General features: G+C 51.5%; 1 protein-coding gene across 2 annotated transcripts in view; it reads left to right on the top strand.

Moving 5' to 3' along the window:
• Positions 1-26,300, top strand: part of LOC147092972 (uncharacterized) — a 95,412-nt gene that overhangs the window by 3,706 nt on the left and 65,406 nt on the right. The window contains exon 2 of one of the 2 annotated variants that reach the window (XM_085976299.1): positions 1,215-1,329. The exons of the other annotated variant lie outside the window; for it this stretch is intronic. Coding sequence (XP_085832425.1) covers positions 1,215-1,278 — 64 coding nt within the window. The 3' untranslated portion in view covers positions 1,279-1,329. Of the gene's footprint in view, positions 1-1,214; positions 1,330-26,300 lie in introns of those variants that run through there. 2 annotated transcript variants of the gene reach the window in all.

The following is a 26,300-nucleotide window of genomic DNA, read 5'->3' as shown; positions in this document are numbered from 1 at the left end:
GGCAGGTACAGCACGGGTTAGATACAGAGTAAAGCTCCCTCTACACTGTCCCATCAAACACTCCCAGGGCAGGTACAGCACGGGTTAGATACAGAGTAAAGCTCCCTCTACACTGTCCCATCAAACACTCTAGGGCAGGTACAGCACGGGTTAGATACAGAGTAAAGCTTCCTCTACACTGTCCCATCAAACACTCCCAGGGCAGGTACAGCATGGGTTAGATACAGAGTAAAGCTCCCTCTACACAGTCCCATCAAACACTCCCAGGGCAGGTGCAGCACGGGTTAGATACAGAGTAAAGCTCCCTCTACATTGTCCCATCAAACACTCCCAGGGCAGGTACAGCACGGGTTAGATACAGAGTAAAGCTCCCTCTACACTGTCCCGTCAAACACTCCCAGGGCAGGTACAGCACGGGTTAGATACAGAGTAAAGCTCCCTCTACACTGTCCCGTCAAACACAGTGCCAATAACTAGGGACAGTTGATTTCTCCTGTTTGAAGTGGATTTGAGCACGATTCTCACAGATGTTAGCCCAGTGTCTGACCCACTGTACCACACAGCCCCCCTGCCTTTTACCTTTTCTGAATGTGGTAATATGTCGCACTGCCCCTGTATTACAGCTGTGGTTTGTTGCCTTTAGACAGAGATTATTTTCACACACTAGATTCATAGAATCACAGAATCACACAGCACAGGAGGAGGTCATTCGGCCCATCGTGCCTGTGCTGGCTCTTTGAAAGAGCTCTCCAATTAGTCCCACGCCCCCCTGCTCTCTCCCCACAGCCCTGCACATTTCTCCTTTTCAAGTATTTCTCCAATTCCCTTTTGAAAGTTACTATTGAATCTGCTCCCACCGCCCTTTCAGGCAGCGCGTTCCAGATCACAACAACTCGCTGCGGAAAAACATTCTCCTCATCTCCCCTCTGGTTCTTTTACCGATTATCTTCAATCTGTGTCCTCTGGTTACCAACCCTCCTGCCACTGGAAACACTTTCGCCTTATTTACTCCATCAAAATCCCTCGTAATTTTAAACGCCTCTATTAAATCTCCCCTTAACCTTCTCTGCTCTAAGGAGAATAATCCCAGCTTCTCCAGTCTCTCCACATTAACTGAAGTCCCTCATCCCCTGGGACCATTCTGGTCCATCTCCTCCTTAACCTTCTCAAAATCTATAAGTCCAACTTGGCTCTCTTTCTCTCTGTATGCTCAGGTGGGACACTCGCGATACGGGACCAGTGACAACCCTTTGGAGGACAGATGTCACGCACGTCTGACCCAGGTGGTTGCCAGGAGCGCCGAGAGCCTCGGAGAGACCCACAGGATAGCCACTGGCAAGTCTCACATTTCCTGCAACCCTACTGCATGTTCGGTTAACCCCCCGCCCCTCCCCACCCCACCCTCCACCTCCCCAGCTTCAAGAGGCCTCCATATCTTGAGGCTCGAGCCTCACGGCCAGGAGGGGCCAGGGGAGAGAGGGGGGTACCCCGGTCGATGAGGGAGAGAGAGAGCCGGGCGCAAAAGGCCTTCAGCAGGCCTTGGGCCTTCAGCAGGCTTTGGGCCTTCAGCAGGCTTTGTCTTCAGCAGGCCTTGGGCCTTCAGCAGGCCTTGGGCCTTCAGCAGGCTTTGGGCCTTCAGCAGGCTTTGGGCCTTCAGCAGGCCTTGGGCCTTCAGCAGGCTTTGGGCCTTCAGCAGGCTTTGTCTTCAGCAGGCCTTGGGCCTTCAGCAGGCCTTGGGCCTTCAGCAGGCTTTGGGCCTTCAGCAGGCTTTGGGCCTTCAGCAGGCCTTGGTCCTTCAGCAGGCTTTATGCCTTCAGCAGGCCTTGGGCCGTCAGCAGGCTTTGGGCCTTCAGCAGGCCTTGTGCCTTCAGCAGGCTTGGTTTTGGCTGGGCTGAGAATGTAGGGTTGGAGGTCCAACCACTCTTAAAACTAGTGGGTCTCGCTGACACTCGAGCAGTCGATATATAAACACTGGGCGGGTGGGGAGGTGCGGGTAGGGGTGGGTGTGGGGGGACGTCCCCCCACACATTTTAGGCCGAATAAAAGACCGGTCGCGCTTGGGGTTGTCAAGAACATGTGAGGTACTCGAGCTCGAGTGATAAGAGCCATTCTTCGCGAGGTTCTTTCCTCACCTCAGACCTGAGGGCAGTCACGCAATAAGCAGCCTTCCCTCCCCACGTAGCCTCTCCTTCCAGACTGTCCCCAGGCATTTCCTGACAGACAGTTTCACTGTGTGGGTGTGCAAGGCCTAGGACTAGGCCATAGCAACACCAGTGTAAGAAGAGACTCCCATTTCTCCCCCTAGCCTTTCACCACCTCAGGACGTCCCAAAGCACTTCACAGCCAATGAAGTACTTTTATTGAAGTGTGGTCACTGTTGTAATGTGGGAAACGCGGCAGCCAATTTGCGCACAGCAAGCTCCCACAAACAGCAATGTGATACTGACCAGATCATCTGTTTTAGTGATGTTGGTTGAGGGATAAATATTGGCCCCAGGACACCGGGGAGAACGCCCCCTGCTCTTCTTCCAATAGTGGCCGTGGGATCTTTTACACCCGCCTGCGAGAGCAGACGGGGCCTCGGTTTAATGTCTCATATACTAGTAGGATAGAGGATTGGCTAACTATCAGAAAAGAAAGAGTCGGGATAAATGGGTAATTTTCCGGTTGGATATCAGTAACTAGTGGGGTGCCGCAGGGATCAGTGCTGGGGCCTCAACTATTTACAATCTACATTAATGACTTGGATGAAGGGACCGAGTGTAATGTAGCCAAATTTGCTGATGATACAAAGATAGGTGGGAAAGCAAATTGTGTGGAGGACGCAAAGAATCTCCAAAGGGATATAGACAGGCTCAGTGAGTGGGCAGAAATCTGGCAGATGGAGTATAATGTGGGAAAATGCAAGGTTATCCAGTTTGGTAGGAAAAATTAAAAAGCAAATTATTATTTAAATGGAGAGAGACTACAGAATGCTGAGGTACAGAGGGATCTGGGGGTCCTTGTACATGAAACATAAAAGGTTAGCACGTAGGTACAGCAAGTAATTAGGAAGGCAAGTGGAATGTTGGCCTTTATTGCAAAGGGGATGGAGTATAAAAGTAGGGAACTCCTGCTACAACTGTACAGGGTGTTGGTGAGACCACACCTGGAGTACTGCGTACAGTTTTGGTCTCCTTATTTAAGGAGGGATAGACTTGCATTGGAGGCAGTTCAGAGACGATTCACGAGGTTAATTCCTGAGATGAGGGGGTTGTCTTATGGGGAAAGGTTGAGCAGGTTGGGCCTATACTCACTGGAGTTTAGAAGAATGAGAGGGGATCTTATTGAAACACATAAGATTCTGAGGGGGCTCGACAGGGTAGATGCAGAGAGGATGTTTCCCCCCGTGGGGAAATCTGGAACTCGGGGGCACAGTTTCAGAATAAAGGGTCGCCCTTTTAGAACTGAGATGAGGAGGAATTTCTTCTCTCAGAGGGTCGTAAATCTGTGGAATTCTCTGCCCCGGAGAGCCGTGGAGGCTGGGTCATTAAATACATTTAAGGTGGAGATAGGCAGATTTTTGCAAGATAAGGAAGTGAAGGGTTATGGGGAGCGGGCGGGAAAGTGGAGATGAGGCCAAGATCAGATCAGCCATGATCTTATTGAATGGCGGAGCAGGCTCGAGGGGTCGAATGGCCGACTCCTGCTCCTATTTCTTATGTTCTTATGTTCTAATCTGAAAGACGGCCCCTCCGACAGTCGGCACTCCCTCAGTACTGCCCCTCCGACAGTGTGGCACTCCCTCAGTACTGCCCCTCCAACAGTGCGGCGCACCCTAAGTACCGCCCCTCCGACAGTGCGGCCCTCCCTCAGTACTGCCCCTCCGACAGTGCGGCGCTCCCTCAGTACTGACCCTCCGACAGTGCGGCGCTCCCTCAGTACTGCCCCTCCGACAGTGCGGCGCTCTCTCAGTACGGCGCTCCCTCAGTACTGCCCCTCTGACAGTGCGGCGCTCCCTCAGTACTGCCCCTCCGACAGTGCGGCGCTCTCTCAGTACGGCGCTCCCTCAGTACTGCCCCTCTGACAGTGCGGCGCTCCCTCAGTACTGCCCCTCCCACAGTGCGGCGCTCCCTCAGTACTGCACTGGGAGTGTCAACCTAGATTATGGGGCTCGAGTCTCTGGAGTGGGGCTCGAACCCACGACCTCTGACTCTGAGGCGAGAGAGAGAGCGCTACCCAATGAGCCATGGATGACTCTTATTATGAGACGCTAACTTATACAGAATTGGATTGGGTGGGGTCAGGACTGACTGTTTTCTGACTTTTGGTAATTCACTGCCAGCTCACTAAATAGTGATTTACATTAAAGTGACATTTGATCAGATCCCAACTGTTGACAGGAGCTGGCGAACAAGCTGCCTTCGCTTACATCTGATTCTCATCAGAGTTTGATGGGCTGGTGTGTGAGGGAGGCTGGGGGATGGGGGATTTAGCCCCTTAATTTACTGCACCAGGATTCCCATCGATCGAAGGGCCCCTCTCCCTCTCTCTCTCTCTCTCTCCCCCTCTCTCTCTCTCTCCACCTCTCTCTGTCTCTCTCTGTCTGTCTCTCGTCTCTCTCTGTCTCGTCTCTCTCTGTCTCTGTCTCTGTCTCTCTATCTGTCTCTCTGTCTCTCTCTCTCTGTCTCTCTCTGTCTCTGTCTCTCTCTCTGTCTCTGTCTCTCTCTCTCTGTCTCTCTCTCTCTCTCTGTCTCTCTCTGTCTCTCTCTCTCTCTGTCTCTCTCTCTGTCTCTCTCTGTCTCTGTCTCTCTCTGTCTCTCTCTCTCACTGTCTCTCTCTGTCTCTCTCTCTCCCTCTGTCTTTGTCTCTCTCTCTCTGTCTCTATCTCTCTGTCTCTCTCTCTCTCTCACTGTCTCTCTCCCTCTCTCTCTGTCTCTGTTTCTATCTCTGTCTCTATCTCTGTCTCTCTCTCACTGTCTCTCTCTCTCTGTCTCTCTCTCTCTCTCTCTCTGTCTCTCTCTCTCTGTCTCTCTGTCTCTCTCTCTCTCTCGCCCTCTGTCTCCCCCCACCCCCCCGCCCCATCTGTCTGTCTCTGGGCAGCGAGTTGCAGACGTCCAGCTTGATTTGGAACACAATCCATCCTGGCGATGCTTTGTGCAGATGCGGTCTGATGGGAAGCATGTGTGAGTGTGTGTGGGGGGGCGGGGAAGTGAGGGGAAGCGGAGTGCGGGGGGGGGTTGAGGTGACAGGGGTGGGGTTCAAACAAAGTACTGATGCCGTCTCCTGCGGCGAGCCCTGAGCTTTCTGACTCGAACCTTATTCATCGATGCAGAGCCAGTTTCAGGGACTGCGGGATTTCATGTGTTGCAGAATGACAGAAAGCAGGGAGCGAGGGGGAAGGGCCGATGTCAAAGCAACAGAGAGAAGCGAAGAGGAATCGTTGACGGCAACTCCACATTTTGCCGTTTGTGTAAAGCTGGCTGGAGTTTTCTTCCTCTCGAAGAATGGGGATTGTTCCTTCCATCCCTCGCCCGATCACTTCCCTGCCCCGCTCTCCCTCCTCCTCCTCACTTTACGCCCCACGTTCCTCTGACTCTTACGGGGGCTGTGGGTGGCGATGCGCGCTCCTTGCGCGTTGAGCCCACCCCCTGGCGCCGGGGCTGTGTCCAGAAGGTGAGGCTATTCGACCGTGGTGGGCACCGCTCCGTGGACCCAATGCCAATCCGGCGGGAGATGGGGGTGGTGGGCAAGGGTCACTGGATGGTGAAAGGGGACTGGGAACTCTGGTTTTAGTTCCCCCCGGGGTTCTCAGTCCCATTGCCCACCACGATTTGAGATACCGCACCTGGGTGGGGCAGCCTTCTACGGCCCTCACTCGCTCGCTCCCCGTGCCCCCCAGGGGAGCGAGGGATCCCCTTCACTCCCATTCATCCCCCAGCGCACGGGACCTCTCTATTATTTGCCGCCCCCCCCTTACATCTCTGCCCCGACACCACTGCTGTAACAAACGATCCCTTCTAAACCGTGGCCTGCGATCGGAAAGAATTTGCGGGGCTGTGGGGAGAGAGCGGGTGGGGGAAGCGGGGAGCGGGACTAATTGGGCAGTTGATTCAAAGAGAACCTGCACAGGCAGGATGGGCCGATCGGCCTCCTCTTGTGCGATACCGTTCTACGATTCTAGGGGGCAGCAAAGCAGCAAAGCAGATTGGCCACCCACTAACGCCCAAGAGGGCGCTGGACTCATTTGGCAAACTGTTGCCTTGTTGCTCAATGTCTCCTCGAGCCCGTATCCGGTGCAGGCGGAACACGGGGCCATGAGACACCCCGGGTGGTTCGGAGTGCTGTAACACCACCGCCTGGAGTTTATATTCTCGTTGCCTTGAGGCAGACTGTTTGACCTCAAGTTAAAGTGCCTGCACTGCACACACACACAGACACACACATACTGCAAACATCGCTCAGCTCGTCCCCACAATGCTCCTGATTGTCTGGGTGGGATAATTGAATCCGGGCATTGCAAAAGCGCCAACTTAAAACAGGCACAGCCCTCGGGTTAGAGGCACGGCAGCTGTTAACTCTTGCAGGGACATTCAGACTTTAGATAGGACAGTGTAGAGGGAGCTTTACTCTGTATCTAACCCGTGCAGTTCCTGCCCTGGGAGTGTTTGATGGGACAGTGTAGAGGGAGCTTTACTCTGTATCTAACCCGTGCTGTACCTGCCCTGGGAGTGTTTGATGGGACAGTGTAGAGGGAGCTTTACTCTGTATCTAACCCGTGCTGTACCTGCCCTGGAAGTGTTTGATGGAGACAGTGTAGAGGGAGCTTTACTCTGTATCTAACCCCGTGCTGTACCTGCCCTGGGAGTGTTTGATGGAGACAGTGTAGAGGGAGCTTTACTCTGTATCTAACCCCGTGCTGTACCTGCCCTGGGAGTGTTTGATGGGACAGTGTAGAGGGAGCTTTACTCTGTATCTAACCCGTGCTGTACCTGCCCTGGGAGTGTTTGATGGGACAGTGAAGAGGGAGCTTTACTCTGTATCTAACCCGTGCTGTACCTGCCCTGGGAGTGTTTGATGGGACAGTGTAGAGGGAGCTTTACTCTGTATCTAACCCACGCTGTACCTGCCCTGGGAGTGTTTGATGGGACAGTGTAGAGGGAGCTTTACTCTGTATCTAACCCGTGCTGTACCTGCCCTGGGAGTGTTTGATGGGACAGTGTAGAGGGAGCTTTACTCTGTATCTAACCTGTGCTGTACCTGCCCTGGGAGTGTTTGATGGGACAGTGTAGAGGGAGCTTTACTCTGTATCTAACCCACGCTGTACCTGCCCTGGGAGTGTTTGATGGGACAGTGTAGAGGGAGCTTTACTCTGTATCTAACCCGTGCTGTACCTGCCCTGGGAGTGTTTGATGGGACAGTGTAGAGGGAGCTTTACTCTGTATCTAACCCATGCTGTACCTGCCCTGGGAGTGTTTGATGGGGACAGTGTAGAGGGAGCTTTACTCTGTATCTAACCCGTGCTGTACCTGCCCTGGGAGTGTTTGATGGGGACAGTGTAGAGGGAGGTTTACTCTGTATCTAACCCGTGCTGTATTTGCCCTGGGAGTGTTTGATGGGACAGCATAGAGGGAGCTTTACTCTCTTTATAACCCGTGCTGCACCTGCCCTGGGAGTGTTTGATGGGACAGTGTAGAGGGAGCTTTACTCTGTATCTAACCTGTGCTGTACCTGCCCTGGGAGTGTTTGATGGGACAGTGTAGAGGGAGCTTTACTCTGTATCTAACCCACGCTGTACCTGCCATGGGAGTGTTTGATGGGACAGTGTAGAGGGAGCTTTACTCTGTATCTAAACCGCGTTGTACCTGCCCTGGGAGTGTTTGATGGGACAGTGTAGAGGGAGCTTTACTCTGTACCTAACCCGTGCTGTACCTGCCCTGGGAGTGTTTGATGGGGCAGTGTAGGGGGAGATTTACTCTGTATCTAACCCATGCTGTACCTGCCCTGGGAGTGTTTGACGGGACAGTGTAGAGGGAGCTTTACTCTGTATCTAACCCGTGCTGTATCTGCCCTGGGAGTGTTTGATGGGACAGTGTAGAGGGAGCTTTACTCTGTATCTAACCCCGTGCTGTAACTGCACTGGGAGTGTTTGATGGGACAGTGTAGAGGGAGCTTTACTCTGGATCTAACCCGTGCTGTACCTGCCCTGGGAGTGTTTGATGGGGCAGTTTAGAGGGAGATTTACTCTGTATCAAACCCGTGCTGTACCTGCCCTGGGAGTGTTTGATGGGATAGTGTAGAGGGAGATTTACTCTGTATCTAACCCGTGCTGTACCTGCCCTGGGAGTGTTTGACAGGACAGTGTACAGGGAGATTTACTTTGTATCTAACCCCGTGCTGTACCTGCCCTGGGAGTGTTTGATGGGAGAGTGTAGAGGGAGCTTTACTCTGTATCCAACCTGTGCTGTACCTGCCCTGGGAGTGTTTGATGGGACAGCGTAGAGGGAGCTTTACTCTGTATCTAACCTGTGCTGCACCTGCCCTGGGAGTGTTTGATGGGACAGTGTAGAGGGAGCTTTACTCTGTATCTAACCCGTGCTGTACCTGCCCTGGGAGTGCTTGACGGGCCAGTGTAGAGGGAGCTTTCCTCTGTATATAACCCGTGCTGTACCAGCATTTTGAGTGTTTTATGGGATAGTGTAGAGGGAGATTTACTCTGTATTTAACCCATGCTGTACCTGCATTGGGAGTGTTCGAGGGGACAGTGTAGAGGGAGATTTACTCTGTGTCTAACCTGTCCTGTACCTGCCCTGGGAATGTTTGACGGGACAGTGTAGAGGGAGCTTTATTCTGTATCTAACCTGTGCTGCACCTGTCCTCGGAGTGTTTGATGGGAGAGTGTAGAGGGAGCTTTACTCTGTATCTAACCCATGCTGTACCTGCCCTGGGAGTGTTTGATGGGACAGTGTAGAGGGAGCTTTATTCTGTATCAAAGCCATGCTGTACCTGCCTTCGGAGTGTTTGCTGGGACAGTGTAGGGGAAGCTTTACTCTGTATCTAACCTGTGCTGCACCTGTCCTCGGAGTGTTTGATGGGAGAGTGTAGAGGGAGCTTTACGCTGTATCTAACCCGTGCTGTACCTGCCCTGGGAGTGTATGATGGGAGTGTGTAGAGGGAGGTTTATTCTGTATCTAACCCGTGCTGTAGCTGCCCTGGCAGTGTTTGATGGGACAGTGTAGCGGGAGGTTTACTCTTTATCTAACCCGTGCTGTACCTGCCCTGGGAGTGATTGATGGGACAGTGCAAAGGGAGCTTTTCTCTGTATCTAACCTGTGCTAAACCTGCCCTGGGAATGTTTGATGGGACAGTGTAGAGGGAGCTTAATTCTGTATCTAACACATGCTGTGGCTGTCCTGGGAGTGTTTGATGGGACAGTGTAGATGGAGGTTAACTCTGTATCTAACCCGTGCTGTACCTGCCCTGGGTGTGTTTGATGGGACAGTGTAGAGGGAGCTTAACTCTGTATCAAAACCGTGCTGTACCTGCCCTGGGAGTGTTTGATGGGACAGTGTAGGGGAAGCTTTACTCTGTATCTAACCCGTGCTGCACCTGTCCTCGGAGTGTTTGATGGGAGAGTGTAGAGGGAGCTTTACTCTGTATCTAACCCGTGCAGTACCTACCCTGGGAGCGTTGGATAGGAGAGTGTAGAGGGAGCTTTACTCTGTATCTAACCCGTGCTGTACCTGCCCTGGGAGTGTTTGATGGGAGTGTGTAGAGGGAGGTTTATTCTGTATCTAACCCGTGCCGCAGCTGCCCTGGCAGTGTTTGATGGGACAGTGTAGAGGGAGCTTTACTCTTTATCTAACCCGTGCTGTACCTGCCCTGGGAGTGTTTGATGGGACAGTGCAAAGGGAGCTTTACTCTGTATCTAACCTGTGCTAAACCTGCCCTGGGAATGTTTGATGGGACAGTGTAGAGGGAGCTTAATTCTGTATCTAACACATGCTGTGGCTGCCCTGGGAGTGTTTGATGGGACAGTGTAGATGGAGTTTTACTCTGTATCTAACCCGTGCTGTACCTGCCCCGGGAGTGTTTGATGGGGACAGTGTAGAGGGAGCTTTACTCTGTATCTAACCCGTGCTGAACCTGCCCTGGGAGTGTTTGATGGGACAGTGTAGATGGAGCTTTACTCTGTATCTAACCCGTGCTGCACCTGCCCTGGGAGTGTTTGATGGGAGAGTGTTAAGGGAGCTTTACTCTGTATCTAACCCATGCTGTCGCTGTCCTGGGAGTGTTTGATGGGACAGTGTAGATGGAGCTTTACTCTGTATCTAACCTGCGTTGAACCTCCCCTGGGAGTGTTTGATGGGACAGTGTCGAGGGATCTTTACTCTGTATCTAACCCGTGCTGTGCCTGGCCTTGGAGTGTTTGCTGGGAGAGTGTAGAGGGAGCTTTACTCTGTATCTAACCTGTGCTGTATCTGCCCTGGCAGTGTTTGATGGTGCTGTACCTGCCCTGGGAGTGTTTGATGGGACAGTGTAGAGGGAGCTTTACTCTGTATCTAACCCGTGCTGTACCTGCCCTGGGAGTGTTTGATGGGACAGTGTAGAGGGAGCTTTACTCTGTATCTAACCTGTGCTGTACCTGCCCTGGGAGTGTTTGATGGGACAGTGTAGAGGGAGCTTTACTCTGTATCTAACCCGTGCTGTACCTGCCCTGGGAGTGTTTGATGGGACAGTGTAGAGGGAGCATTACTCTGTATCTAACCCGTGCTGCACCTGCGCTGGGAGTGTTTGATGGGACAGTGAAGAGGGAGCTTTACTCTGTATCTAACCCGTGCTGTACCTGCCCTGGGAGTGTTTGATGGGACAGTGTAGAGGGAGCTTTACTCTGTATCTAACCCACGCTGTACCTGCCCTGGGAGTGTTTGATGGGACAGTGTAGAGGGAGCTTTACTCTGTATCTAACCCGTGCTGTACCTGCCCTGGGAGTGTTTGATGGGACAGTGTAGAGGGAGCTTTACTCTGTATCTAACCTGTGCTGTACCTGCCCTGGGAGTGTTTGATGGGACAGTGTAGAGGGAGCTTTACTCTGTATCTAACCCACGCTGTACCTGCCCTGGGAGTGTTTGATGGGACAGTGTAGAGGGAGCTTTACTCTGTATCTAACCCGTGCTGTACCTGCCCTGGGAGTGTTTGATGGGACAATGTAGAGGGAGCTTTACTCTGTATCTAACCCATGCTGTACCTGCCCTGGGAGTGTTTGATGGGGACAGTGTAGAGGGAGCTTTACTCTGTATCTAACCCGTGCTGTACCTGCCCTGGGAGTGTTTGATGGGGACAGTGTAGAGGGAGGTTTACTCTGTATCTAACCCGTGCTGTATTTGCCCTGGGAGTGTTTGATGGGACAGCATAGAGGGAGCTTTACTCTCTTTATAACCCGTGCTGCACCTGCCCTGGGAGTGTTTGATGGGACAGTGTAGAGGGAGCTTTACTCTGTATCTAACCTGTGCTGTACCTGCCCTGGGAGTGTTTGATGGGACAGTGTAGAGGGAGCTTTACTCTGTATGTAACCCACGCTGTACCTGCCATGGGAGTGTTTGATGGGACAGTGTAGAGGGAGCTTTACTCTGTATCTAAACCGCGTTGTACCTGCCCTGGGAGTGTTTGATGGGACAGTGTAGAGGGAGCTTTACTCTGTATCTAACCCGTGCTGTACCTGCCCTGGGAGTGTTTGATGGGGCAGTGTAGGGGGAGATTTACTCTGTATCTAACCCATGCTGTACCTGCCCTGGGAGTGTTTGACGGGACAGTGTAGAGGGAGCTTTACTCTGTATCTAACCCGTGCTGTAAATGCCCTGGGAGTGTTTGATGGGACAGTGTAGAGGGAGCTTTACTCTGTATCTAACCCCGTGCTGTAACTGCACTGGGAGTGTTTGATGGGACAGTGTAGAGGGAGCTTTACTCTGGATCTAACCCGTGCTGTACCTGCCCTGGGAGTGTTTGATGGGGCAGTTTAGAGGGAGATTTACTCTGTATCAAACCCGTGCTGTACCTGCCCTGGGAGTGTTTGATGGGATAGTGTAGAGGGAGATTTACTCTGTATCTAACCCGTGCTGTACCTGCCCTGGGAGTGTTTGACAGGACAGTGTACAGGGAGATTTACTTTGTATCTAACCCCGTGCTGTACCTGCCCTGGGAGTGTTTGATGGGAGAGTGTAGAGGGAGCTTTACTCTGTATCCAACCTGTGCTGTACCTGCCCTGGGAGTGTTTGATGGGACAGCGTAGAGGGAGCTTTACTCTGTATCTAACCTGTGCTGCACCTGCCCTGGGAGTGTTTGATGGGACAGTGTAGAGGGAGCTTTACTCTGTATCTAACCCGTGCTGTACCTGCCCTGGGAGTGCTTGACGGGCCAGTGTAGAGGGAGCTTTCCTCTGTATGTAACCCGTGCTGTACCAGCATTTTGAGTGTTTTATGGGATAGTGTAGAGGGAGATTTACTCTGTATTTAACCCATGCTGTACCTGCATTGGGAGTGTTCGAGGGGACAGTGTAGAGGGAGATTTACTCTGTGTCTAACCTGTCCTGTACCTGCCCTGGGAATGTTTGACGGGACAGTGTAGAGGGAGCTTTATTCTGTATCTAACCTGTGCTGCACCTGTCCTCGGAGTGTTTGATGGGAGAGTGTAGAGGGAGCTTTACTCTGTATCTAACCCATGCTGTACCTGCCCTGGGAGTGTTTGATGGGACAGTGTAGAGGGAGCTTTATTCTGTATCAAAGCCATGCTGTACCTGCCTTCGGAGTGTTTGATGGGACAGTGTAGGGGAAGCTTTACTCTGTATCTAACCTGTGCTGCACCTGTCCTCGGAGTGTTTGATGGGAGAGTGTAGAGGGAGCTTTACGCTGTATCTAACCCGTGCTGTACCTGCCCTGGGAGTGTATGATGGGAGTGTGTAGAGGGAGGTTTATTCTGTATCTAACCCGTGCTGTAGCTGCCCTGGCAGTGTTTGATGGGACAGTGTAGCGGGAGGTTTACTCTTTATCTAACCCGTGCTGTACCTGCCCTGGGAGTGATTGATGGGACAGTGCAAAGGGAGCTTTTCTCTGTATCTAACCTGTGCTAAACCTGCCCTGGGAATGTTTGATGGGACAGTGTAGAGGGAGCTTAATTCTGTATCTAACACATGCTGTGGCTGTCCTGGGAGTGTTTGATGGGACAGTGTAGATGGAGGTTAACTCTGTATCTAACCCGTGCTGTACCTGCCCTGGGTGTGTTTGATGGGACAGTGTAGAGGGAGCTTAACTCTGTATCAAAACCGTGCTGTACCTGCCCTGGGAGTGTTTGATGGGACAGTGTAGGGGAAGCTTTACTCTGTATCTAACCCGTGCTGCACCTGTCCTCGGAGTGTTTGATGGGAGAGTGTAGAGGGAGCTTTACTCTGTATCTAACCCGTGCAGTACCTACCCTGGGAGCGTTGGATAGGAGAGTGTAGAGGGAGCTTTACTCTGTATCTAACCCGTGCTGTACCTGCCCTGGGAGTGTTTGATGGGACAGTGTAGATGGAGCTTTACTCTGTATCTAACCTGCGTTGAACCTCCCCTGGGAGTGTTTGATGGGACAGTGTCGAGGGATCTTTACTCTGTATCTAACCCGTGCTGTGCCTGGCCTTGGAGTGTTTGCTGGGAGAGTGTAGAGGGAGCTTTACTCTGTATCTAACCTGTGCTGTATCTGCCCTGGCAGTGTTTGATGGTGCTGTACCTGCCCTGGGAGTGTTTGATGGGACAGTGTAGAGGGAGCTTTACTCGGTATCTATCCCGTGCTGTACCTATCCTGGGAGTGTTTGATGGGAGAGTGTGGAGGGAGCTTTACTCTGTATCTAACCCGTGCTGTACCTGCCCTGGCAGTGTTTGATGTGGACAGTTTAGAGGGAGCTTTACTCTGTATCTAACCCTTGCTGTTCCTGCCCTGGGAATGTTTGATGGGACAGTGTCGAGGAACCTTTACTCTGTATCTAACCCGTGCTGTACCTGTCCTGGGAGTGTTTGATGGGGACAATGTAGAGGGAGCTTTACTCTGTATCTAACCCGTGCTATACCTGCCCTGGGAATGTTTGATGGGACAGCGTAGAGGGACCTTCACTCTTTATCTAACTCGTGCTGTACCTGACCTGGGAGTGTTTGATGTGGCAGTTCAGAGGGAGATTTACTCTGTATCTAAACCGTGCTGTACCTGCCCTGGGAGTATTTGATAGGATAGTGTAGAGGGAGATTTACTCTGTATCTAACCCGTGATGTACCTGCCCTGGGAGTGTTTGACGGGACAGTGTACAGGGAGATTTACTTTGTATCTAACCCCGTGCTGTATCTGCCCTGGGAGTGCTTGACGGGCCAGTGTAGAGGGAGCTTTCCTCTGTATCTAACCCGTGCTGTACCAGCATTGGGAGTGTTTTATGGGATAGTGTAGAGCGAGCTTCACTCTGTATTGAACCCATGCTGTACCTGCATTGGGAGTATTCGAGGGGACAGTGTAGAGGGAGCTTTACTCTGTATCTAACCTGTGATGTACCTGCCCTGGGAGTGTTTGATGGGACAGTGTAGAGGGAGCTTTACTCTGTATCTAACCCGTGCTGTACCTGCCCTGGGAGTGTTTGATGGGGCAGTGTAGAGGGAGATTTACCCTTTATCTAACCCGTGCTGTACATGCCCTGGGAGTGTTTGATGGGGCAGTGTAGAGGGAGATTTATTCTGTATCTAACCCGTGCTTTACCTGCACTGGGAGTGTTTGATGGGATAGTGTACAGGGAGATTTACTTTGTATCTAACCCCGTGCTGTACCTGCCCTGGGAGTGTTTGATGGGACAGTGTAGAGGGAGCTTTACTCTGTATCTAACCCGTGCTGTACCTGCCCTGGGAGTGCTTGACGGGCCAGTGTAGAGGGAGCTTTCCTCTGTATGTAACCCGTGCTGTACCAGCATTTTGAGTGTTTTATGGGATAGTGTAGAGGGAGATTTACTCTGTATTTAACCCATGCTGTACCTGCATTGGGAGTGTTCGAGGGGACAGTGTAGAGGGAGATTTACTCTGTATCTAACCTGTCCTGTACCTGCCCTGGGAATGTTTGACGGGACAGTGTAGAGGGAGCTTTATTCTGTATCTAACCTGTGCTGCACCTGTCCTCGGAGTGTTTGATGGGAGAGTGTAGAGGGAGCTTTACTCTGTATCTAACCCGTGCTGTACCTGCCCTGGGAGTGTTTGATGGGACAGTGTAGAGGGAGCTTTATTCTGTATCAAAGCCATGCTGTACCTGCCTTCGGAGTGTTTGATGGGACAGTGTAGGGGAAGCTTTACTCTGTATCTAACCTGTGCTGCACCTGTCCTCGGAGTGTTTGATGGGAGAGTGTAGAGGGAGCTTTACTCTGTATCTAACCCGTGCTGTACCTGCCCTGGGAGTGTATGATGGGAGTGTGTAGAGGGAGATTTATTCTGTATCTCACCCGTGCTGTAGCTGCCCTGGCAGTGTTTGATGGGACAGTGTAGAGGGAGGTTTACTCTTTATCTAACCCGTGCTGTACCTGCCCTGGGAGTGATTGATGGGACAGTGCAAAGGGAGCTTTTCTCTGTATCTAACCTGTGCTAAACCTGCCCTGGGAATGTTTGATGGGACAGTGTAGAGGGAGCTTAATTCTGTATCTAACACATGCTGTGGCTGTCCTGGGAGTGTTTGATGGGACAGTGTAGATGGAGGTTAACTCTGTATCTAACCCGTGCTGTACCTGCCCTGGGTGTGTTTGATGGGACAGTGTAGAGGGAGCTTAACTCTGTATCAAAACCGTGCTGTACCTGCCCTGGGAGTGTTTGATGGGACAGTGTAGGGGAAGCTTTACTCTGTATCTAACCCGTGCTGCACCTGTCCTCGGAGTGTTTGATGGGAGAGTGTAGAGGGAGCTTTACTCTGTATCTAACCCGTGCTGTACCTGCCCTGGGAGTGTTTGCTGGGAGTGTGTAGAGGGAGGTTTATTCTGTATCTAACCCGTGCCGCAGCTGCCCTGGCAGTGTTTGATGGGACAGTGTAGAGGGAGCTTTACTCTTTATCTAACCCGTGCTGTACCTGCCCTGGGAGTGTTTGATGGGACAGTGCAAAGGGAGCTTTACTCTGTATCTAACCTGTGCTAAACCTGCCCTGGGAATGTTTGATGGGACAGTGTAGAGGGAGCTTAATTCTGTATCTAACACATGCTGTGGCTGTCCTGGGAGTGTTTGATGGGACAGTGTAGATGGAGCTTTACTCTGTGTCTAACCCGTGCTGAACCTGCCCTGGGAGTGTTTGATGGGACAGTGTAGATGGAGCTTTACTCTGTATCTAACCTGCGTTGTACGTTGCCTGGGAGTGTTTGATGGGACAGTGTAGAGGGATCTTTACTCTGTATCTAACCAGTGCTGCACCTGCCCTGGGAGTGTTTGATGGGAGAGTGTTAAGGGAGCTTTACTCTGTATCTAACCCATGCTGTCGCTGTCCTGGGAGTGTTTGATGGGACAGTGTAGATGGAGCTTTACTCTGTATCTAACCTGCGTTGAACCTCCCCTGGGAGTATTTGACGGGACAGTGTAGAGGGAGCTTTACTCTGTATCTAACCTGCGTTGAACCTCCCCTGGGAGTGTTTGATGGGACAGTGTCGAGGGATCTTTACTCTGTATCTAACCCGTGCTGTGCCTGGCCTTGGAGTGTTTGCTGGGAGAGTGTAGAGGGAGCTTTACTCTGTATCTAACCTGTGCTGTATCTGCCCTGGCAGTGTTTGATGGTGCTGTACCTGCCCTGGGAGTGTTTGATGGGACAGTGTAGAGGGAGCTTTACTCGGTATCTAACCCGTGCTGTACCTATCCTGGGAGTGTTTGATGGGAGAGTGTGGAGGGAGCTTTACTCTGTATCTAACCCGTGCTGTACCTGCCCTGGCAGTGTTTGATGTGGACAGTTTAGAGGGAGCTTTACTCTGTATCTAACCCTTGCTGTTCCTGCCCTGGGAATGTTTGATGGGACAGTGTAGAGGAACCTTTACTCTGTATCTAACCCGTGCTGTACCTGCCCTGGGAGTGTTTGATGGGGACAATGTAGAGGGAGCTTTACTCTGTATCTAACCCGTGCTATACCTGCCCTGGGAATGTTTGATGGGACAGCGTAGAGGGACCTTCACTCTTTATCTAACTCGTGCTGTACCTGACCTGGGAGTGTTTGATGTGGCAGTTTAGAGGGAGATTTACTCTGTATCTAAACCGTGCTGTACCTGCCCTGGGAGTATTTGATGGGATAGTGTAGAGGGAGATTTACTCTGTATCTAACCCGTGATGTACCTGCCCTGGGAGTGTTTGACGGGACAGTGTACAGGGAGATTTACTTTGTATCTAACCCCGTGCTGTATCTGCCCTGGGAGTGCTTGACGGGCCAGTGTAGAGGGAGCTTTCCTCTGTATCTAACCCGTGCTGTACCAGCATTGGGAGTGTTTTATGGGATAGTGTAGAGCGAGCTTCACTCTGTATTGAACCCATGCTGTACCTGCATTGGGAGTATTCGAGGGGACAGTGTAGAGGGAGCTTTACTCTGTATCTAACCTGTGATGTACCTGCCCTGGGAGTGTTTGATGGGACAGTGTAGAGGGAGCTTTACTCTGTATCTAACCCGTGCTGTACCTGCCCTGGGAGTGTTTGATGGGGCAGTGTAGAGGGAGATTTACCCTTTATCTAACCCGTGCTGTACCTGCCCTGGGAGTGTTTGATGGGGCAGTGTAGAGGGAGATTTATTCTGTATCTAACCCGTGCTTTACCTGCACTGGGAGTGTTTGATGGGATAGTGTACAGGGAGATTTACTTTGTATCTAACCCCGTGCTGTACCTGCCCTTGGAGTGTTTAATGGGACAGTGTAGAGGGAGCTTTACTCTGTATCTAAACTGTGCTGTACCTGCCCTGGGAGTGTTTGATGGGACAGCGTAGAGGGAGTTTACTCTGTATCTAACCTGTGCTGCACCTGCCCTGGGAGTGTTTGATGGGACAGTGTAAAGGGAGCTTTACTCTGTATCTAACCCGTGCTGTACCTGCCCTGGGAGTGCTTGACGGGCCAGTGTAGAGGGACCTTTCCTCTGTATCTAACCCGTGCTGTACCTGCATTGGGAGTGTTCGAGGGGGCAGTGTAGAGGGAGATTTACTCTGTATCTAACTTGTGCTGTACCTGCCCTGGGAATGTTTGACGGGACAGTGTAGAGGGAGCTTTAATCTGTATCTAACCCGTGCTGTACCTTCCCTGGGAATGTTTGATGGGACAGTGTAGAGGGAGCTTTTTTCTGTATCAAAGCCGTGCTGTACCTGCCCTGGGAGTGTTTGATGGGACAGTGTAGATCGGGCTTTACTCTGTAACTAACCCATGCTGTACCTGCCTTCGGAGTGTTTGATGGGACAGTGTAGGGGAAGCTTTACTCAGTATCTAACCCGTGCTGCACCTGTTCTCGGAGTGTTTGATGGGAGAGTGTAGAGGGAGCTTTACTTTGTATCTAACCCGTGCTGTACCTGCCCTGGGAGCGTTGGATGGGACAGTGCAGAGGGAGCTTTACTCTGTATCTAACCCGTGCTGTACCTGCCCTGGGAGTGTTTAATCCGATAGTGTAGCGGGAGCTTTACTCTGTATCTAACCCGTGCTGTACCTGCCCTGGGAGTGTTTGATGGGACAGTGTAGAGGGAGCTTTACTCTGTATCTAACCCGTGCTGTACCTGCCCTGGGAGTGTTTGATGGGACAGTGTAGAGGGAGCTTTCCTCTGTATCTAACCCGTGCTGTACCTGCCTTGGGAGTGTTTAATGGGACAGTGTAGAGGGAGCTTTTCTCTGTATCTAACCCGTGCTGCACCTGGCCTGGGAGTGTTTGATCGGAGAGTGTAGAGGCTGCTTTACTCTGTATCTATTCCGTGCTGTACCTGCCCTGGGAGTGTTTGATGGGACAGTGTACAGGGAGATTTATTCTGTATCTAACCCGTGCTGTACCTGCCCTGGCAGTGTTTGATGGGACAGTGTAGATGGATCTTTACTCTGTATCTAACCCGTGCTATACCTGCCCTGGGTGTGTTTGCCTGGACAGTGCTAAGGGAGCTTTACTCTGTATCTAACCAGTGCTGTAGCTGCCCTGGGAGTTTTTGATGGGACATTGTAGAGAGAGCTTTAATCTGTATCTAACCCGTGCTGTACCTGCCCTGGGAATGTTTGATGGGGCAGTGTAGAGGGAGCTTTATTCTGCATCAAACCTGTGCTGTACCAGCCCTGGGAGTGTTTGATGGGACAGTGTAGACGGATCTTTACCCTGTATCTAGCCCGTGCTATACCTGCCCTGGGAGTGTTTGCCTGGACAGTGCTGAGGGAGCTTTACTCTGTATCTAATCAGTGCTGTAGCTGCCCTGGGAGTGTTTGATGGGACAGTGTAGAGGGTGCTTTACTCTGTACCTAACCCATGCTGTAGCTGCCCTGGGAGTGTTTGATGGGACAGTGTAGAAGGAGATTTTCTCTGCATGTAACCCATTCTGTACTTGCCCCGGGAGTGTTTGATGGGACAGTGTACAGGGAGCTTTATTCTGTATCTAACCCATGCTGTACCTGCCCTGGGAGTGTTTGATGGGGCAGTGTAGAGGGAGATTTATTCTGTATCTAACCCGTGCTTTACCTGCACTGGGAGTGTTTGATGGGATTGTGTACAGGGAGATTTACTTTGTATCTAACCCCGTGCTGTACCTGCCCTTGGAGTGTTTGATGGGAGAGTGTAGAGGGAGCTTTACTCTGTATCTAAACTGTGCTGTACCTGCCCTGGGAGTGTTTGATGGGACAGTGTAGAGGGAGTTTACTCTGTATCTAACCTGTGCTGCACCTGCCCTGGGAGTGTTTTATGGGACAGTGTAGAGGGAGCTTTACTCTGTATCTAACCCGTGCTGTACCTGCCCTGGGAGTGCTTGACGGGCCAGTGTAGTGGGACCTTTCCTCTGTATCTAACCCGTGCTGTACCTGCATTGGGAGTGTTCGAGGGGGCAGTGCAGAGGGAGATTTACTCTGTATCTAACTTGTGCTGTACCTGCCCTGGGAATTTTTGACGGGACAGTGTAGAGGGAGCTTTAATCTGTATCTAACCCGTGCTGTACCTTCCCTGGGAATGTTTGATGGGACAGTGTAGAGGGAGCTTTTTTCTGTATCTAACCCGTGCTGTACCTGCCCTGGGAGTGTTTGATGGGACAGTGTAGATCGGGCTTTACTCTGTAACTAACCCGTGCGGTACCTGCCTTCGGAGTGTTTGATGGGACAGTGTAGGGGAAGCTTTATTCAGTATCTAACCCGTGCTGCACCTGTTCTCGGAGTGTTTGATGGGAGAGTGTAGGGGAAGCTTTACTCAGTATCTAACCCGTGCTGCACCTGTTCTCGGAGTGTTTGACGGGACAGTGTAGAGGGAGCTTTACTTTGTATCTAACCCGTGCTGTACCTGCCCTGGGAGCGTTGGATGGGACAGTGCAGAGGGAGCTTTACTCTGTATCTAACCAGTGCTGTACCTGCCCTGGGAGTGTTTGATCCGATAGTGTAGAGGGAGCTTTACTCTGTATCTAACCCGTGCTGTACCTGCCCTGGGAGTGTTTGATGGGACAGTGTAGAGGGAGCTTTCCTCTGTATCTAACCCGTGCTGTACCTGCCTTGGGAGTGTTTAATGGGACAGTGTAGAGGGAGCTTTTCTCTGTATCTAACCCGTGCTGCACCTGGCCTGGGAGTGTTTGATCGGAGAGTGTAGAGGCTGCTTTACTCTGTATCTATTCCGTGCTGTACCTGCCCTGGGAGTGTTTGATGGGACAGTGTACAGGGAGATTTATTCTGTATCTAACCCGTGCTGTACCTGCCCTGGCAGTGTTTGATGGGACAGTGTAGATGGATCTTTACTCTGTATCTAACCCGTGCTATACCTGCCCTGGGTGTGTTTGCCTTAACAGTGCTGAGGGAGCTTTACTCTGTATCTAACCAGTGCTGTAGCTGCCCTGGGAGTGTTTGATGGGACATTGTAGAGAGAGCTTTAATCTGTATCTAACCCGTGCTGTACCTGCCCTGGGAATGTTTGATGGGACAGTGTAGAGGGAGCTTTATTCTGCATCAAACCTGTGCTGTACCAGCCCTGGGAGTGTTTGATGGGACAGTGTAGACAGATCTTTACCCTGTATCTAGCCCGTGCTATACCTGCCCTGGGTGTGTTTGCCTGGACAGTGCTGAGGGAGCTTTACTCTGTATCTAACCAGTGCTGTAGATGCCCTGGGAGTGTTTGATGGGACAGTGTAGAGGGTGCTTTACTCTGTATCTAATTCGTGCTGTAGCTGCCCTGGGAGTGTTTGATGGGACAGTGTAGAAGGAGATTTTCTCTGCATGTAACCCATTCTGTACTTGCCCCGGGAGTGTTTGATGGAACAGTGTACAGGGAGCTTTATTCTGTATCTAACCCGTGCTGTACCTGCCCTGTCAGCGTTTGATGGGACAGTATAGAGGGAGCTTTACTCTGTATCTAACCCGTGCTGGACCTGCCGTGGGAGTGATTGATGGGACAGTGTAAAGGGAGCTTTACTCTGTATCTAACCCGTGCTGTACCTGCCCTGGGAGTGATTGATGGGACAGTGAAAAGGGAGCTTTACTCTGTATCTAACCTGTGCTGTACCTGCCCTGGGAGTGTTGGATGGGACAGTGTAGAGGGAGCTTTACTCTGAATCTTACCCATGCTGTACCTGTCCTGGGAGTGTTTGATGGGACAGTGTAGGGCGAGCTTCACTCTGTATCTAACCTGCACTGTAACTTCCCTGGGAGTGTTTGATGGGACAGTGTAGAGGGAACTTTACTCTGTATCTAACCCGTGCTGTACCTGTCCTCGGCTTGTCTGATGTGACAGTGTAGAGCGAGCTTTACTCTGTATCTAACCCGTGCAAACCTGCCCTGGGAATGTTTGATGGGGCAGTGTAGAGGGAGCTTAATTCTGTATCTAACACATGCTGTCGCTGTCCTGGGAGTGTTTGATGGGACAGTGCAGATGGAGCTTAACTCTGTAACTAACCCGTGCTGTACCTGCCCTGGGAGTGTTTGATGGGACAGTTTATAGGGAGCTTTACTCTGTATCTAACCCGTGCTGTACCTGCCCTGGGAGTGTTTGATGGGGCAGTGTAGAGGGAGCTTTACTCTCTATCTAACCCTTGCTGAACCTGCCCTGGGAGTGTTTGATGGGACAGTGTAGATGGAGCTTTACTCTGTATCTAACCTGCGTTGTACCTTCCTGGGAGTGTTTGATGGGACAGTGTAGAGGGATCTTTACTCTGTATCACACCCGTTCTGCATCTGCCCTTGGAGTGCTTGATGGGAGAGTGTAGAAGGAGCTTTACTCTGTATCTAACCCGTGCTGTACCTGCCCTGGGAGTGTTTGATGCGACAGTGTACAAGGAGCTTTACTCTATATCTAACCCGTGCTGTAGCTGCCCTGGCACTTTTTGATGTGGACAGTTTAGAGGGAGCTTTACTCTGTATCTAACCCTGCTGTACCTGCCCTGGGAGTGTTTGATGGGGACAATGTAGAGGGAGCTTTACTCTGTATCTAACCCGTGCTGTACCTGCCCTGGGAGTGTTTGATGGGGACAATGTAGAGGGAGCTTTACTCTGTATCTAACCCATTCTGCACCTGCCCTGGGAGTGTTTGATGGGAGAGTGTAGTGGGAGCTTTACTCTGTATCTAACCCGTGCTGTACCTGCCCTAGGAGTGTTTGATGGGACATTGTAGCGGGAGCTTTATTCTGTATCTAACTCATGCTGTACCTGCCCTGGCAGTGTTTGATGTGGACAGTGTAGAGGGAGCTTTATTCTGTATCAAACTCGTGCTGTACCTGCCATGGGAGTGTTTGATGGGACAGTGTGGAGGGAGCTTTACTCTATATCTAACCCGTGCTGTACCTGCCCTGGGAGTGATTGATGGGACAGTGTAAAGGGAGCTTTACTCTGTATCTACCCCATGCTGTACGTGCCCTAGTGTATTTTGACGGGACAGTGTAGAGGGAGCTTTATTCTGTATCTAACCCGTGCTGTACCTGCCCTGGGAATGTTTGATGGGGCAGTGTAGAGGGAGCTTTATTCTGTATCAGACCCGTGCTGTTCCTGCCCTGGGAGTGTGTGATGGGACAGTGTAGACCGGGCTTTACTCTGTATCTAACCTGTGCTGTCCCTGCCTTTGGAGTGTTTGATGGGAGATTGTAGAGAGAGCTTTACTCTGTATCTAACCCATGCTGTACCTGCCCTGGGAGCATTTGACGGGACAGTATAGAGGGAGCTTTACTCTGTATCTAACCAGTGCTGTACCTGCCCTGGGAGTGATTGACGGGACAGTGTAGAGGGAGCTTTACTCTGTATCTAACCTGCGTTGTACCTTCCCTGGGAGTGTTTGATGGGACAGTGTAGAGGGAGCTTTACTCTGTATCTAACCCGTGCTGTACCTGCCCTGGGAGTGTTTGATGGGACAGTGTAGAGGGAGCTTTACTCTGTATCTAACCTGTGCTGTACCTGCCCTGGGAGTGTTTGATGGGACAGTGTAAAGGGAGCTTTTCTCTGTATCTAACCCGTGCTGCACCTGGCCTGGGAGTGTTTGATCGGAGAGATAAGAGGCCGCTTTACTCTGTATCTAATCCGTGCTGTCCCTGCCCTGGGAGTGTTTGATAGGACAGTGTAGAGGGAGATTTATTCTGTATCTAACCCGTGCTGTACCTGCCCTGGCAGTGTTTGATGGGACAGTGTAGACAGATCTTTACTCTGTATCTAACCCGTGCTATACCTGCCCTGGGTGTGTTTGCTGGGACAGTGTAGAAGGAGCTTTACTCTGTATCTAACCAGTGCTGTCCCTGTCCTGGGAGTGTTTGATGGGACATTGTAGAGGGAGCTTTACTCTGTCTCTAACCCGTGCTGTACCTGCCCTGGGAGTGTTTGATGGGGACAATGTAGAGGGAGCTTTACTCTATATCTAACCCGTGCTGCACCTGCTGTGGGAGTGTTTGATCGGACAGTGTAGAGGGAGCTTTACTCTGTATCTAACCCGTGCTGTACCTGCCCTGTGAGTGTTTGATGGGGACAGTGTAGAGGGAGCTTTACTCTGTATCTAACCCGTGCTGTACCTGCCCTGGGAGTGTTTGATGGGGCAGTGTAGAGGGAGCTTTACTCTGTATCTAACCCGTGCTGTACCTGCCCTGGGAGTGTTTGATGGGACAGTGTAGAGGGAGCTTTACTCTGTATCTAACCCGTGCTGTACCTGCCCTGGGAGTGTTTGATGGGACAGTGTAGAGGGAGCTTTACTCTGTATCTAACCCGTGCTGTACCTGCCCTGGGGGTGTTTGATGGGACAGTGTAGAGGGCGCTTTATTCTGTATCTAACTGTAGTGTATGTGCCTTTAAGTCAGAACTACTTTTACCGCTCCTGTATACTGTAGTACCGGCAGTGACCACACCGGTATATAAGCTTTGCGCATGCCTCTGTACCCCCAGTCTAGAGACTACCCTCCTCCATTAAAGACCTGTTTATTGTTAATGTACGGCATCCATGTGATTATTTAATAACAGCATATCCACTGAACCACGGATCTAACAGTGGCGACGAGTGTCGATTCGAATCTACCTGCAACTTAAGAAAAAAAAATAGTCGATGCCAGGAACACAGGCGTCGACCACGAGCAACCGCCCAGCCGTCAGGCAGAGATTGAACTTCGCAGGGGAGGCTGTGGAGAGCCGGGCTTGGTTCCCCAGCCACGATGAGCAGCAAGAGACTGACGACAGGTCCAGCGCAGACCCTTCCCGAGCAGCGGCAGCTGGAGCCGACCGACGGCGGAGAGAAAGCCGAGCAGCGTCGACGGGGTAAGACAGAGGGTGAAGAGCGCAGGGCGCAGCCGGGGGTTGAACACCGAGCGGCGTCGAGGAAAAGAAAACAAACCGGAGAGAGAGAGGGTAAAGAAACAGCCGGGTTCTAGACTGAGCGGCGTCGAAAAATATAAAAAGAAGAACGCGCAGAGCACAACCAGGGCTCACGGGCTGAACAGGGTCCGCGGGGCGAAGAAAGGGGAGTGCGGCAGACGCCATTGAGCCGCGGAGAAGAAAGAAGAGCGCGGGAGACGCCATTTTTAGAAGCCGCAGCGGAGAAGAAGGGCGAGCGCGGGAAGGAAGAAATGCGCGGGAGACGCCATTTTGTGCCAGCGGAGAAGAAGTGGAAGCGCGGGAGGTGCCATTTTTGACAGTTAACTCACACCCAAGGATGCCGAAGAGTGGCAGTATCTCTACGTTCGACAATGAAGTCGAAGATTGGGCGACATATGTGGAATGTATTGAGGTGTACTGCAGGGCGAATGAAGTGCCAGATGCTAATAAAGCACTGGTTCTGTTAAATTCCATGGGTGCAAAAACTTATGGGTTACTGCGAAATCTAATAACCCCAGAGAAGCCGGTAAACAAGAATTTTGAAAGCATAGTAGAAATCCTACAGGACCACTTAAACCCCACACCGCTGCTAATAGCAGAACGATTTAAGTTCCATAAAAAGAACCAACACAAAGATGAAAGCAATGCTGAGTACCTAACGGAACTGCGCAAGCTATCGAAACACTGCCAGTTTGGAGCGGGACTAGCAGATACGTTAAGGGACAAGTTTGTGTGTGGGCTACAGAGTGAAGGAACCCAGAAACGGCTTCTGTCGGAAACGGATCTTACGCTGGACAAAGCTTTCAGTATGGCAGTATCACACGAAGCAGCCGCAAGGGATGCTGCAGAGATACAACGGAGACCGCAAGAATATGGCACCAATGAAATGTCCTATGGAACAGGGAAGTGCTATCGCTGCGGCAGAACAACACATGACCAGAAAGATTGTTGGTTCAAGGACCAAGTGTGCAGACAGTGTGGAAAAGCAGGACACATAGCAAGAGTCAGCATGTCTGGGAAGAAAACCAACAGTAAGAAATCTCCACAGGGCAGCACGGTGGCATAGTGGTTAGCACTGTTGCCTCACAGCGCCAGGGACCCGGGTTCGAATCCGGCCTCGGGTGACTGTCTGTGTGGAGTTTGCAAATTCTCCCCGTGTTTGCGTGGGTTTCCTCCGGGTGCTCCGGTTTCCTCCCACAGTCCAAAGATGTGCGGGTTAGGTTGATTGGCTATGATAAATTGACCCTTAGTGTTAGGGGGATTAAATACGTGGGGTTACGGGGATAGGGTGGGTATGTGTTGGTGTAGGAGTTACGGGGATCGGGTGGGATATGTGTCGGTGCAG

Source organism: Somniosus microcephalus, unplaced genomic scaffold (genome assembly GCF_052327205.1).
Source record: "Somniosus microcephalus isolate GS21.2 unplaced genomic scaffold, FLI_Smic_1.0 unresolved_chr2, whole genome shotgun sequence".
Classification (NCBI taxonomy): domain Eukaryota; kingdom Metazoa; phylum Chordata; class Chondrichthyes; order Squaliformes; family Somniosidae; genus Somniosus; species Somniosus microcephalus.
This window is presented reverse-complemented; position numbering and strand designations above follow the sequence as displayed.